Source organism: Lutra lutra, chromosome 1, assembly GCF_902655055.1.
Source record: "Lutra lutra chromosome 1, mLutLut1.2, whole genome shotgun sequence".
NCBI classification, from domain to species: domain Eukaryota; kingdom Metazoa; phylum Chordata; class Mammalia; order Carnivora; family Mustelidae; genus Lutra; species Lutra lutra.
Window position 1 is genome coordinate 222,521,220 of NC_062278.1, and position 13,852 is coordinate 222,535,071.

The window sequence follows — 13,852 nt, forward strand, 5'->3', positions numbered from 1 at the left end:
TTCACTGACTGCAATGAACCTATCTTTGTAACTATCATTCTTTAATTTTCAATTTTTAATTAACATATAATGTATTATTAGCCCCAGGGATACAGGTCTGTGAATCAACAGGTTTACACACTTCATAGCACATACCTTTCCCAATGTCCATAGGTAACTATAGTTTTTAAATAAAATCATACAAGCTGGTAAAAGACAAGCCCAGTAGTGACCAGGATTGCCTTGCATAAAGGTCAGGGTCCTGAAGTCCTGGGCTCTGGCCTGAACCGTCCAGAGAGGAATCTAGTGCCCCAGCCCAGCTTTGTATGGTTCGGGTCAGGGGGCTCGTCTGCCCACTGTTCCCTTTATCTGTGATTCTGCGGGAGCGACACTCTGGGCCTGAAGCCATTAAAACAAAAACTTACACCTGCGCTCCTTCGTTTCTATTTCTTAACCTTGTGCAGACGCCCAGGAGAGGGGGGCGGTTTTGGGTTCCCCGGCTAGGACCGGCCTCCGACCGCAGCTGGGAAGACCCCTGCAGGGGAGGCCAACTTCTGCTTCCCCGCGGAGCCCGCCCCCGCCATCGCCGTGCTCCTCGGCCGCCCGGGACCAGACGCCAGGACAGGCCGCTCAGGGGGTCCGGTCGCCCCTCCGGCACCGGCCGAAGCTCCCTCCGCTCGCCCCGTCGTCGTCTCCCGAGCACCCGGCCTGCGCCGGCGAGGGCAGGGGCCGACGAGGCGGGTAGCCGGTCTGTCCGGCGGGGGAGCGGCGTCTCTTAGGAAGGTCCGGGAGCCCAGGACCGGAAGGCGGCCGGACTGCGGCGGCGCGGGGAGGGGGGGTCACCCCTCATTCCCAGGCTTCGGGAGGGATCGGGGCGCGCAGGGCGACGGATAACCACGCCTGAAGGCTGGGAGACGGGGTGCCGGAGCTGGCCGGGTGGGTGAAGGCCCGGTACTGGGCGGGCAACCCGAGATTCGAACGGGGACCCGGGGGCAACGGGACAGGAGGCAGGACCCCAGCAGCACAGCGCGTCAGCTAACCACGCTGCAGACCAGCCCCTCGCGGCCCGCCGGCCCCAGGGCGCAAGCGCGGGGCGGGCCGGCAGGCGGGCAGCTCGCCGCTATCAGCCCCGCCTTCTAGCCGCACGCCGATTGGGGCGGCCGCCGCGGGGCGGGACCACCGCCCACGGGGAGGGGCCCGCGCGGCGCCTGCGCAGCACGGGGCCCCGCGCGCGGGCGGGTGGGCGGAGCGGGCCCCCCAAGCGGGGGCTGGCGAGCGCGGGGAGGGGGCCGAAAGGGCGGCAAAGCCGGCGCGTGCCCGGCTGGGGGCGGAGGGCGGGGGCCCGCGGGCCGGAACAGCCGCGGCAAGTGGCGGCGGCGACGGAGGCAGCTGAGGCGGCAGCGGCGGCGGCGAGCGGGGGTCCGGGCGGCGGCGGCGGCGGCGGGCCGAGGAGCCGGGCGCGATGGAGCGGAAGAGGTGGGAGTGCCCGGCGCTCCCGCAGGGCTGGGAGAGGGAAGAAGTGCCCAGAAGGTCGGGGCTGTCGGCCGGCCACAGGGATGTCTTTTACTATAGGTGAATGAACGTGCCGGCCGGGCAGGGCCCCAACGGGCGCCTCCCAGCGGCCTCTGCGGCAGCCCGGGCGCCTCGACCCGGGCTGCGGCCTGGGCCCCGCGCGTGCGTCGTGCGTGCGTGCGTGCGTGCCGGCGCGCGGCGGCCCCGGGCCAGTGCGCGTGCGTGCCCTCCCCCTCCCCCGCGGCCGCGTGGAGTGCGGGGCGGCGCGAGCCGGGCGGCGGCCTTTGTTCGGCGGCCGCGGCACACCGGCCGGCGGGGCTAGGGGCGCCCGGCGCGGGCCAGATGCCGCTGGGAGGCGGGGGTGGGAGCTGGGCTGTCCCTTGGATCACGCGGGGCGCGCGCGCAGCCCGCGGCGGGGGCGCCAGGAGCGGGGGCGGGGGGATCGCGGGACCGTGAGCGCCCCTCCCGCGGGCTCGGCGGTGGGACGAAGAACTGGTGGGCGGCGGCGGGCCGGCCCCGGACAGTCGGCCACCTGCCGTCTGTCCTCCCTCTCCTCTAACCTTCCTGAGCGCGGCCGGACGCTTTGTGTCCGAGCCCCTGCTGCAGCGGCCTGGGGAGCGCTCAGGTCGCGGACACCCGCCACGTGTTGAAGCGCCCAGAAACCGCCCGGGCGAGGCCGAGGCGGGGCGGGACTGCTGTCCCGCCCACCCCACGCTCGGGTCCCTCCGGGGCCTTTGCTGGCCGCCTGGGGGAAGGAGCGAAGCCGGCCGGAAAGGAAGGGCCGGCGCCTCGGCCACGACCCCGGTGCGGGTTCTGGTCCCCGGAAGATCGGGGACCCTGTCATGTCAGGCACTGAAGCAGTGTGACCGCCGCAGCGGCTCTCGGGGTCCCCGTCCTTCGCTGCTGGCCGTCGTGTCCCTGCCGTGCTGGCTGCGGTGGTTCTGTGCTGCTGGGTCCCTGAGGAGCTCCCTCTGATCCCCCGCGTGCCCGCGCGTCTGTGTCCCTGTCAGAGCGCAAGGCTGAGGCATGTCTCTCCGGCTCCAGCCTTCAGCTGCGCCCGCTGGGGGTCTAGCCCAGGTCCTGGTTGTGCCGCTGGGAGTCAGACCTGTGCCTTCCTCTCCTGGGCGGCTGCGGCAGGCGGCTGCCCGTTGCTCCCATGGTTGCAGGTGATGACATCTGCAGAGAAGTGCAGGGCTCTGTGAGGGCCAGCCATGGGGTGCTGGGTGAGGCTGGGGCCGGTCCGGGAGGGCCGTGGAGCTGGGAGGGGTTGTCCTGGCGGCAGGCGTGCTGTGCAGAGGCCCCCGGAGGCTAAGCCAAGGGCATTGGGGTGGAAGCACCTTGAGAACGTTGCTCCGTCTCCGTCCCCACCTGTGTGTGCGTCTCTCAGGGCCTCAGTCCAGCGGGGTCTTCCTCTGAGGCCCTGGACCTGAGCATGGCGGTCTGTCAAGGGGGGAAAGCCCCAGACAGGGGTACAGATAGACTACCAGCTTTCCCATGACCACTGAGTGGGAGGAAGTGTCGTGAGGGTCCCCTCCCATTCACAAGTCTTTGAGCTGGGTGACCCACCAGGCAGGGGGTGTCACCTTCACTCCCGCTGGGAGGTTTGACCTGGAACCGCGGTGTTTTCCGGAACATGGGTCTCTGGCCTCTCCACCTACTGGAGCTCTGGCTGAGCGAGGCGGCTGGGGAGGAGCGTGGATGGTTTCTCCTTGTTCTCAGTGCAGAGAGGAGGGAGGGCACGAGGGCCTTCAGTCCAGCAGACCTGGCGTGGGGTCCAAGCCTTGTCCCTAGGAGCACGTGGGCCTCGATTTCCTTGTCCATAGAGCAAGTGGGGGAAGGGAGTGTGTTCTTGGCAAGACTCATGCAGGAGAGGCGGAGCGACCCCACAGATTGTTTCCGGGGGCTGGAACATTGGTCTGCAGCCGTGCATTTTCTTTGTGAAAGTCGTGTCTGACGTCTTCTGTCCAGTAGGAGGTTGAGGGGCTGTGGTAGGTCAGTACCCTGACCTCGGGGATAGGTCTTTGGAGGGGTACGGAGTAGGGAGGCCTTCTCCAGGGGACCTCACATTAGAAGTAGAACCATACTCAGGAAAAGCAGGAGGGACTTACACAGTGGCCCCCTTCCTTGGGGCAGCAGGCTGAGGTTGTACCTTGCTGCTGGGGTGTCGTGGGTGCCTGTGCACTGCTCCTGGCGACCCTCGCAGCAGCCCTTCCTGTGATGGGAGGCCAGGCTGCGCGTCCGTCCTGCAGCCATCTCCAGGGCTGGGGCTCAAGGCTGGGGCGCAGCTCCTCACGCCTCAACCGGCCACCTGATGGGCCAGCCGCAGCCCTGCGTCCCCCCGCCTCTGGCTGCTGGTGTGTGCCCTCCAGCCTCGGCCCCGCTCCCAGAGAGGCCACAGTGCTCTTACTTTCACACGTGCGCTTTCAGACCCACGGGGGGTGGTGGTTCTCGGTGGGCCAGCAGCGACGTCTTCCGGCGTCAGAGCGGGCCGCAAACCGCTTTCGCAAGTTGAGATACGTCCGCGCTCTGTCAGCAGCGCGCACCGTGGAGTGCTGTTTTTAGTGCACCCACAGAGTTGTGCAGCCATGACCTCTGTCTAGCTCCAGAACATTCCATCACCCCGAAATGAGCCCTTTGTCCATTAGCATCACTGCCCCAGCCCCCGGGAACTAGTCTCTCTCTCGAACAGCTTCATTGAGAGAACGATTCACGTGCGGACAGTTCTCCCGTTTGAAGTGCACAACTGACCGGTTTCTAGCACTTTCACAGACAGGTGTGGCCACCTCCACATTTCCCTCACCCCGAAAGCCGCCAGTGCCCTGTATCCGCGGCCTCTTACCTGTGCTCTTTGTCCATTTGCTGTTCTCATGTAGCCGGCGGGGGGGGGGTGACTGGAGGCAGAGAAAGGCTGGCGCATTCTGAGGCGTCCTCTCCTTCCTCTGTGGCCGTATCTGACCCTGATGCCTTCCTGCTGTCCTGGGCACGTAGGCTCAGTGTGCCCGCGAGCCGGCCCGGTGTGGTGGAGCAGTCAGTCGTCCCAAAGCCAGGAGTCCGAGGCCCTGCGTGCTGGGCTCCTGGTCCTCGCAGAGGCGCCCGGGCCCCAGGGAATCGCCCAGCCTGCAGCCACAGCCCTGCTTGTCCAGAGGCCCTGATGGGGGGTGCCAGAGCCGAGTGCAGCCGGCCACTGCATGGGTCCTGATGCTGGAGGGGAGGGGTTTCCTTCTGCTGCGCTTCCACGCTGCCATCCGTGGTCCCTGGGAGGCTCCGGGTGCAGACGTGCTGTTGCCTGGATTAGAGGCACCGGGCCTGCTGGGCCCCACACGAGTGCTTTCTCTGGCAGCTCGGTGGTTTACCCGCGGGAAGCGTGCAGGTCGGCCGAGCCCTAGTCACAGTCGTGCAGTTCTCACCAGGGCTAAGCTTAAGACATCCCCCTCCCCAGCCCTTGGCTCCCACGAGCCCCCTTTCCGTCCGTGGACGTGTCACATACGTGGACTCACACCTTGCATGGCCTGTGTCCGCTTCCCTCTCTGTGCGTTGTGGTCCGTCCTCCCTCCCGCTCGCAGCCAGGGACACTCCTGTGTATGGGGAACCGTGTGTGTACCCGTTTCCCCATCCCAGTGCACATTTCGGCCGCTTTCACCTCACGCCCTCCCTGAGTCGGCCGCTCTGAACACCGGGTGTCTCCCATCAGGTTGCTGGGCGAGCGGGGCTGCCGTGCTGTCCGTGTCCCAAGCGGCAGGCGGCGCGCCCAGCGGTTACTGACGCCCGCTGGTGCTGTTGGTGCGTTGGGCAGGGCCCCCGAGGGTCGGCGCTCATCCCCGAGAGACAGGCCCACACCGTCCACGAGCTGAGCGGGATCACGAGCGTCCCCACTTCAGAACACCTGGCCTTGGACTTCCCAGCAGGTCCCGCCGAGCAGCTCTTGGGGACCTGGCCCAGAAGCCTAACCTGAGATTTGACCGCACCCCCAGGATGCCCTAGTCCGTCCATGGTACCCACGGGGAGGAGACTGGTTAGGGGTTGTCCCTCAGCCACCTGCGATCCTGGGGTCTTTCACAAGAACGTGGCCTAGTTGTGTTTCTGGAATGTTCTGAAACGTGAACCAGGCTCCTGGGACTGGGCCCCACCCTTCTGCATCAGGGTGTTGAGCCCCGCTCTCAGCATTGAGGTCTGCTGGGGGCTCCGGCCGGGAGGCAGCCCTGGGGACAGGGCAGGGGCCGGCCCAGCGCGCCCTGACCGCCTGTCCGTCCGCAGCCCCAGTGGGAAGAAGTTCCGGAGCAAGCCCCAGCTGGCGCGGTACCTGGGGGGCTCCATGGACCTGAGCACCTTCGACTTCCGGACGGGCAAGATGCTCGTGAGCAAGATGAACCGGAGCCGCCAGAGGGTCCGCTACGACTCGGCCAGCCAGGCCAAGGTGAGCCGTGGGGCAGGACAGGGTGGCCGGTGCGCGGCCCTCCTCGCGGGCTCACGCGCTCAGGCCCACGGCGGGCACAGGGGTCGCTTTAACACACGATCCACGAATGAAGGCGCCTGGGGGGCCCTGTCAGTGGAGGGTCCGACTGTTGGTTTCAGCTCAGGTCGTGATCCTGGGGTTCTGGGATCGAGTCCCGACGCAGGCTCTGTGCTCAGCACAGGAGTCTGCTTCTCCCTCTCCCCCTGCCCAGGCTCTCCCTCATGGATCAGTAAATGTTTGGGGCACCTCGTGGCTTAGTGGTTGGTTGTCTGCCTCTGGCTCAGATCGTGACCCCAGTGTCCTGGGATGGAGCCCCACGTCGGGCTCCCTGCGCAGTGGTGAGCCTGCTTCTCTCTCTCTCTCTGTCCCTCCCTCCTGCTCTCACTACACAAGCTTTCAAATGAATAAATTTAAAATTTAAAAAAAAAAATCTTTCAAAAAAAAAAAGCAACTCTACTTTTGGGTGGAGAGAGAGGTTTCCACGTTTCAGTTTGTCATGCTACTAAGGTCGTCTCTGTCAGCTGAGAGAAATTTGGAAGCTACAGAAAAGTAGAAGGAAGGAGAGCACCCACCTTCACTCCGTCCTTGGGAGAGGCCACAGGTCCGCGGCCCCTGGCCGTCCCCGGTGTGCCTGTCCCCCCAAACCTGGCCGTGCTGGCGTCCCTGCAGGGACTGGAGGGCAGCCTGTCTTCAGTGGCTGGTGGGCCACACGCTGGTGCCCAGGGACCTTGTGTCTCTGATGGGCGTGTGTGCTGCAGCACAGTCGCGGCAGGGCCCCCTCTACACCGTGCTCCGGGGAGAGCATGGTACAGGAGGCCGGGTGGGGTTCACCAGGAGCCCCAGCACGCCCCCGCTGTGGGCAGCAAGGAGACTGGGCTGCGCTTGCTGTCACCCCTGGCTCTGGGGACGCTGCGGGGGACACTGGTGACTGAGGGGCACGGGGTCTGTTCACCAAAGCCCACAGGGAGGGGTCTTCCCACTGCCTGGGAGAGCCCGCTGAGGCCCGGGGCCGCCGTGCCAGCTTCCATGTCTCCGTAGGGCAAGCCGGACCTGAACACGGCCCTCCCTGTCAGACAGACGGCGTCTATCTTCAAGCAGCCGGTGACCAAGATCACCAACCACCCCAGCAACAAGGTGAAGAGTGACCCACAGAAGGCCGTGGAGCAGCCTCGGCAGGTGAGCCCCAGGCCCGTGCACGGCCCCAGGCCGGGTCCTTGTGGGCAGCGGGGCGGCGGGGTCCCGTATCATTCATGTCCCCCCGGGGGCATCGGGACATCGCCACCTAAGTGACTAGTCAGACCTGTGTGTCTGCCCCCACGCTTTGGACCGTGCCTCTCCGCACGCTGTCCCCAGAGTCCCGCAGTGCCGTCTGGGCGTGTGAGCTCCTCGCTCTGTGGGGCCGCGGCGTCCTCTGCCTCACACGGCTGCCTGGCCGTGGTGGGGTCTCTGGGGGGCCTCGCAGCTCAGCCCTGGGTGGACGGTGGACTGAGAAGTGAAGTTTCAGGCTGAAGGGGGTTCTGCCTCCCTGGGGTTGCGCCATGGTTTGGGAGCTGTAGATGGTCAGCATCGATGGCAGGGCTGACACCCCGGGTCACGGTTTCTGTGGCCTCAGAGGACGGGTCTGGCGGGAAATCCCGCAGGTCCCACCGCCCCCTTGCTCCTAGGCAGGTGGGTCTGGCATGTGGGGGTCAGAGGTCGCACTGAGACCGCTGCCCCACGTGTGGAGGGCTCCGCTCTCATCGGGACTGGCCAGGGCTGCCGCTTGTGGGAACACGCCCCTCAGCTCTGTGTCTCTCTGTCTGATGACAGCTTTTCTGGGAGAAGAAGCTGAGTGGTCTCAATGCCTTCGACATTGCCGAGGAGCTCGTCAAGACCATGGACCTCCCCAAGGGCCTGCAAGGTAACCGTAGGGGGCGAGGGTGCCAGGCGCAAGTGCTCCTACAGGCAGAGGGGTGGGGGGCCCAGTGTCTGGCCCTGCAGGGGTGAGGCTCCCCTCCATCCAGGACGGGGCTGGTCCGGGCCCTGGGCCCCTGATCCTGGAGACCAGCTGGCGGGCCTGCTGCAGCACAGGTGGGAGGTGGCTCACGGGCTGTGGGGGGGTGGCCGGCAAAGACGGGGCCCATGTGGTTTTGCTTCCGCACCATGGAAACACTGCCACGCTGTCACGGGCGGGCGCGACTCTGTTTCCATCGCGAGGGGGCCTGAGCGTCCGTAAGGGCAGATCGGGGTCAAGACCCGAGGCTCTGGGAGAGGGGCCTGAGGTGCCTGGTGGTGACCACCCCGCTGTGCCGGCAGGCGTGGGGCCAGGCTGCACGGACGAGACCCTGCTGTCAGCCATCGCCAGCGCCCTGCACACCAGCACCATGCCCATCACTGGGCAGCTCTCCGCCGCCGTGGAGAAGAACCCTGGGGTGTGGCTGAACACGGCCCAGCCCCTCTGCAAGGCCTTCATGGTAACCGATGAGGACATCAGGTACTGCTGTGCACGCGTCCCCCGGCCCGTGTGAGCGCCCCCGTCTCCTGCAGTCCCGCGTCTGTGCCGGCGCGCTCCGGGGCTCAGAGTGGACGTGGCCACAGCGAGGGCAAATTTGAAAAGCACCAGCAGGAGCTTCCCCGCGAGTCTTGAGTTCGGGGCAGGCCAGAGGCAAGGCGGCCTGCGGAGGGGATGGGAAGCGTGCATGTTCTCTCGGGACGTTCTTGGGAAGAGAAAGTGGTTGTTGACCTGTGCGGACAGGCTCGCGGCGTGGCCTGCCCGTCCTTGGGCTCAGGAGGTCTTGCAGGTGCCTGCTTGGCGGGCTCTGGGGAGCAGTGGGGAGAGGGGTGCCGCCAGACACGCCACAGGCCCCAAGTGCCAGCCTAGGTTTAGGCTGGACCCTGTGGCTGCTGGGCCTCGGAGGGGCTTCCCAGCCAAGCCTGGTGCAGGTGGGCTCTGGGCAGGAGGCCCCCATGTGCCAGAGCCATCTGGGAAGACGTCCTGGGGAGGAGATAGTGTAGTGTGAGCTGGCAGCAGGGTCAGAAACCTCTAGAAGCTCCAGCCGAGAGGGACCTGTGTTCTCACAACTCAAGTGTCAATACGCCGCTGAGTTCAGAACAAGTTCATGGCTTTCTGGAGCCCACGCACAGAAGGGCTGGGAGCGCCGGCGCCATGGCCGGGAGTGGCTCACAGTTGGGGTCGTAGGTGAATGTGCCTCCCATGTCTGTGTGGGGAAGACACAGAGTCACCCACCAGCCCGTAGAGGAGCTCGTCTCCAGGGAATGGAAAGTGTAGGAAAAGAACACAACCGTCTGCAAAGACGAGCGGGTTTTTAAAGCCGAGGAGAATGTCTAGAAATAGGAAAAGCCACAGAAAGGAGAACGTCACGTCTTGAGTTAGGTAGTGGGTCTGGGCCCGTCTGGAGAGGAGATGGGGGGCTGCCGGAAGATGGAGCCAGCGCTGGCCCAGCCTGGCGCCAGACAGGGTGCCGGTTCCTATGCTGCTGAGGGTCTCGGCCACAGGGAGGGAACGCGACGCGGAGGGTCTCACAGCCTAGGCTGGTGGCCTTTTAGACAGCCGTAACAAGGCAAAAGACCCAAGAAAGTCGTTCTCCATCTAGAATTCTCCACCAAAATTCTGCCACTCACTGGATGAGTGGCCCTGGCTAGCTGCGGTGACCGAGCACCGTTGTCCCTTTTCTCTTTGCAAACCGCGCTCTAGCAACAGTGAGGGGTGTCACACGCGCCCATGCACCGGGCCCCGGGTAGACGGCAGACAGGTGTGCTGGGCAGCCGCTGCCTGCAGGGTGTGCCGGCGGGGGGCAGCCACGGAAGGCAGCCAGCTGGGGGGACCCCTGCCCGCAGTGTCCGCCAGCAGAGGCGGAGTGTAGGGCCCAGGAGCGGAGCCACAGGGCCGCGGGCTGTGAGCAGGTCATTGTGCAGCAAGGATGAGGGAGTGAGGGCAGAGGACGCTCCCGGGTGGCGCGTGCCCTGGCCAGCGCAGCCCGTGTGTCCGCAGGAAGCAGGAGGAGCTGGTGCAGCAGGTGCGCAAGCGGCTTGAGGAGGCGCTGATGGCCGACATGCTGGCTCACGTGGAGGAGTTGGCCCGGGACGGCGAGGCACCTCTGGACAAGGCCGGCGCCGACGAGGACGACGACGAGGACGACGAGGACGACGAGGACGAGCCCGACCAGGACCAGGAGATGGAGCACGTATAAAGCAGGTGCTGGCGCTTGGACGGGGCCACGGGGAGGAAGGACGTGCCCCGTGCAGGGGGGCGGCTCCCAGCCAGGGTGCTGACGGCGCCCTCTCCCCGTCTTTCCAGAGGCCCCGTGGAGGCCTGCGTGCGGGGAGCCCCCTGCAGACTCCGCTGTCTCTACACTCGGACCAGGCTTTGGGGCCCGGCCCAGCAGGCCGGGGATGATGGCAGCCCCTCCTAGGCCTTCCCAGGCGTATCCCCTCCTCTGGGTCCACCGGGGCACGGCTGGAGGACGGTTCCTGCCTGACGGGCCCCCCCCGTTTGCTCTCCTCTGAAGGGTCTGGGTCCAGAAGCCCCCGTCGCCCTGGGCCTGGCTGCAGTGGGCCCTCCTTGGAGCCCTCCCCCCACCCTGGACTCGGGCCAGCCTCGTCCCCACGGCCACATCACACAGGACAGCTGCCGCGGGGCGGCCTGTGAGGGTCCCCAAGGGGCTGGAGAAATATTTTTTGGAACAGTCTTGCTCCTTGCTCCTAGCGTGTGAGGGACGCTGCTCCAGGGTCCGCACGTTAGCCCTCCAGGAAGGGGGTGCGGGAAGGCTGCCCTGCGTGCCCACTGGCGGGCGAGACCATGACCGCTCCGAGCTCATCTGAAGGCAAACGCACAGCCCAGACGTTTTCCTTCAATAAACCCATGTACAAACGAGGCTGGACGTCCGCTCAACTGCTCAGCCCATGTGTCTGCTGCACATGGAGGCGAACTTTGCCTTTGTGTCGGGGGAGCTCACTGTCGACAGCGCAGCCGACCCTGCCCGCGGTCAGCCGGCCACCGACGCCAGCCAACTCCTGGCCAACGTCCCGGTCCGGGGCTCCAAGGCAGCTGTGCCACCGGCCAGGGCTCCTTGTCCCCCTCCCCCTGTGGCGGGGACGGTGACACCCGGCGCTCAGGGCCAGAGCTGGTGCTGGGGCCACGGCCTCTCCAGCGTCCTGTCCTGGGTTGTGTTCTGTGGGCCCAGCGTTTCCAGCACCCGCTGCCCAGAGCAGCGGCCTCAGAGGAGCTCGGGGTGCAGAGGCTGTTGGAACCGTGTCACTCCGCCTGCCGCCTCTTAGCCGGAGTGCCTTGGGTGAGGGGAGCCCTCCCGTCCCTGCTCAGCCCCGGCCCACAGCCCAAGACTGTTGTGTGGGACCTGGGCTGTTGCATGTGTGGCTGTCACCCTGGCTGATGCGGAGGGTGGGGGAGGTAGTGGGAGGCACCTGGCGGTCCGAGGACGCCGGCCCAGCTCGGCACACGGCAGCATCGGGCCCGGCCCATCAAAGCACAAATCCTCTGGGACCAGCGTGGGAGTGCGTGCAGGCCCGCAGGGGGGCGCGGGCCACCACCGGCCCCCAGGAGGGCCCCTCCCCTGCGGCCACATGGCCTCCTGCCCTTCAGAGGTCACAGCTGCTGAGGGAGCTCTGTCTGGGGCTGGCCCCTGCGTGGGCCTGAGGTCCAGGTGCTGGGGGCCCCTGCCCAGCAGGGGGGACTGTGGGGCCCGGGAGGCGCCGTGTCCTGTGGGCGACTGTTGAATAAAGCCGTCTCAGTGAGTGTGGTTCGGAGCTTTCACTGTGCAGACCCGCAGCGCTGTGTCTGAGGAGATGGACCCCAGGCCAGGCCTTCAGCACCCGGTTTCATGTCAGTCACCTTATCGTGAGCTGGACGACCAAAGGGGACCCGGAGGATCGATTGGCCTTTCCCAGGGAGGATGGGGTTCAGCTCCCAGCACCGGGCTCAGAGCCCCCAGGGCGCGCATGCCCTCCATCCCGAGTCTGCAGTGAGGGTCCCCCTGGGGCTGGCACTGGCAAGTAGGAAGTAGGACGTGACCCTACTGGGCCCAGTGCCTGGCCACCGCCTGCCCACGCACAGGCCTCAGAGGGTCTGCCCTGCTGCCTGGACCCAGCAGGTCTTCTGTCCCCATCTCACAGCCGGTCAAAGCCTGGCCTGCAGCCCCAGCCTCCCCAAACTCCTCCCAGGCTTGGGCTCTACCCTGCAGTCAGCCCCGCCCTCCTGGAGGGACTCAGCTCCCATAAGGGAGACAGGCTCAGGGTACCAGCCTTGCCCAGGGGCCCCAGCTGGAGGGACTATCCTGGCTGAGAACTTGGGTCTCCCTGACTCCCCAAGTCCAGACCCAGAGAGGCCTTGAGGGGCCACGAATCCTGGGAACCTCAGAAGCTAGGACAGGCCCAGGGTCCCAGCCCAAGGGTCCAGCCACACAGCGGACAGGACAGTGGTCTGGCGTCCCCAGGCCCACAACAGGGCCCTCGCCCCAGAGCCCATGCTGACCCTAAGCTGGGGCCCCCACGCAAACTCTCTTCCGAGAGAGACCCCGGCGGAAAGGGCCCAGGAGGGGACTCCCAGGCAGCCTGGTCCCCTGCTGCATCCAGCTTCAATGTCTGCCAGCGCCGCATGCTGGGGGCCAGGACCGCAGACCAGAACCACCCCCGGTCCCCGCCTGTTCCGCCCAGTCGCCCCCATTCTCAGGGAAGGCACAGAGCTCTCCAGGCCATGTTTCCCCCCGCCCGACGCCATCAAGGGTCCCGGGACACCTCACCTGTGCGAGCCTCCCGCGGCCGTGGCAACGAGCCTCCAGCAACTTGGCCACTTGAAACCGCACTGGTGGGTTCTCACAGTTCCGGGCTCGGAAGTCCTAGCGGCGCAGGTAGGGCTGGTTGCCCCCATCCAGGCCCCAGGGAGGCCCCGGGTCCTGCCCTTTCCTGGCCCGCAGCCCCCCTCCATCCTCCCCACCAGCAGTGTGGGGTCTGCCCGTCTCTGGGACCCCCACCCTCTGCCTCCCTCTGGTGAGGATGCCGGGAACCCAGGGTCACCCCCACCTCGGGGCGGTGACAAGGTCCCCTCTGCCACAGGAGGGGACATGTCCTGGGTCCCAGGACCAGGACAAGGACATGTCTGGGGAACAACTATAGTTGTCCAACCGCATTACCCTGAAGATGAGCTTCCTTATCTCTTTGGGCAGCCTGTGGCCTGGCATGCCCATCTGTCCCTTCCTTCCAAGCTCCCTCTAGCCCCAGCCTCTGCCCGCGCTGGCCCCTCGAGGGTGTGAGCACTTGCTTCAGAAGCCTGGGAACCGGTCAGCTCAGGATCCACCGAATTGAGGAGGAAGGGACCCTAGGGGTGACAGGAGGCAGTGACATGAACAGAACAGGCTGGGAGTTTACGTCCAGACCTGGCCAGACAGGCTGGAGCAGAGGGACCAGCTTGCTCCGATTTCTAGAATAGTCCAACAGGATGGCCACCAGCCATAGAGGACTCCTTTTCGGTTGGTTACAACCAAAATACCTGACCCTCCCCCCGAGCACTGGCAGCTCCTAGACCGGACACAGCATCTGGAGAACATTCCATCACCTGGAAAGTTCTATTGCCCGGTACCGTTCTAAACCAGGGACTCAGCCTTGGCCAGGGCCGGGGATGGGGGTGCCGCTCAGACCTGCCTGGAAGATCCCGTAGCGCCTGGTCCAGATTCAGGCCCTCAGAGCATGGAAACAACCCCAGGGTCTCAACGAACAAACGGAAACTCGGCTGTGAGTGGGAGCGAGGCGCCCGTCGCTGCCCCGGGGGTGGACCCCGAGCCCACGACGCCTGGGGAGGGACCCAGATGCAGAAGGCCACCGTGATTTCCTTTTTCCAGTGTGGTGTTAATTTTATGTCACTGGCTGAGACTGAGGGACACCCAGACAGCTGGTGAA

At 65.9% G+C, this 13,852-nt stretch overlaps 1 protein-coding gene across 4 annotated transcripts; it reads left to right on the forward strand.

Moving 5' to 3' along the window:
* The first annotated feature begins 1,298 nt into the window (after positions 1 to 1,298).
* MBD3 (methyl-CpG binding domain protein 3) lies at positions 1,299 to 11,700 on the forward strand. 4 transcript variants are annotated; one of them, XM_047710982.1, is made up of 7 exons: positions 1,299 to 1,455; positions 5,746 to 5,905; positions 6,983 to 7,120; positions 7,754 to 7,844; positions 8,240 to 8,417; positions 9,936 to 10,139; positions 10,242 to 11,700. In XM_047710982.1, the coding sequence occupies exons 1-6, from the start codon at positions 1,442 to 1,444 to the stop codon at positions 10,132 to 10,134; spliced, it is 780 nt and encodes a 259-aa protein (XP_047566938.1). In that variant the 5' UTR covers positions 1,299 to 1,441; the 3' UTR covers positions 10,135 to 10,139; positions 10,242 to 11,700. The 4 variants fall into 4 exon arrangements, with proteins under 4 accessions (XP_047566938.1, XP_047566928.1, XP_047566918.1 ...); XM_047710972.1 differs by having other exon boundaries at positions 1,401 to 1,551; positions 10,453 to 11,700; XM_047710962.1 differs by having other exon boundaries at positions 1,403 to 1,551.
* The last annotated feature ends 2,152 nt before the right edge of the window (positions 11,701 to 13,852 follow it).

What these genes read in the sequence shown, in the direction of transcription:
- MBD3 (XM_047710972.1), top strand. Translation starts at nt 1,442, where the DNA reads ATGGAGCGGAAGAGGTGGGAGTGCCCGGCGCTCCCGCAGGGCTGGGAG. An exon ending in AGGGATGTCTTTTACTATAG is followed by an intron (nt 1,552 to 5,745) that starts GTGAATGAACGT and finishes GTCCGTCCGCAG; the next exon opens with CCCCAGTGGGAAGAAGTTCC. An exon ending in ACTCGGCCAGCCAGGCCAAG is followed by an intron (nt 5,906 to 6,982) that starts GTGAGCCGTGGG and finishes ATGTCTCCGTAG; the next exon opens with GGCAAGCCGGACCTGAACAC.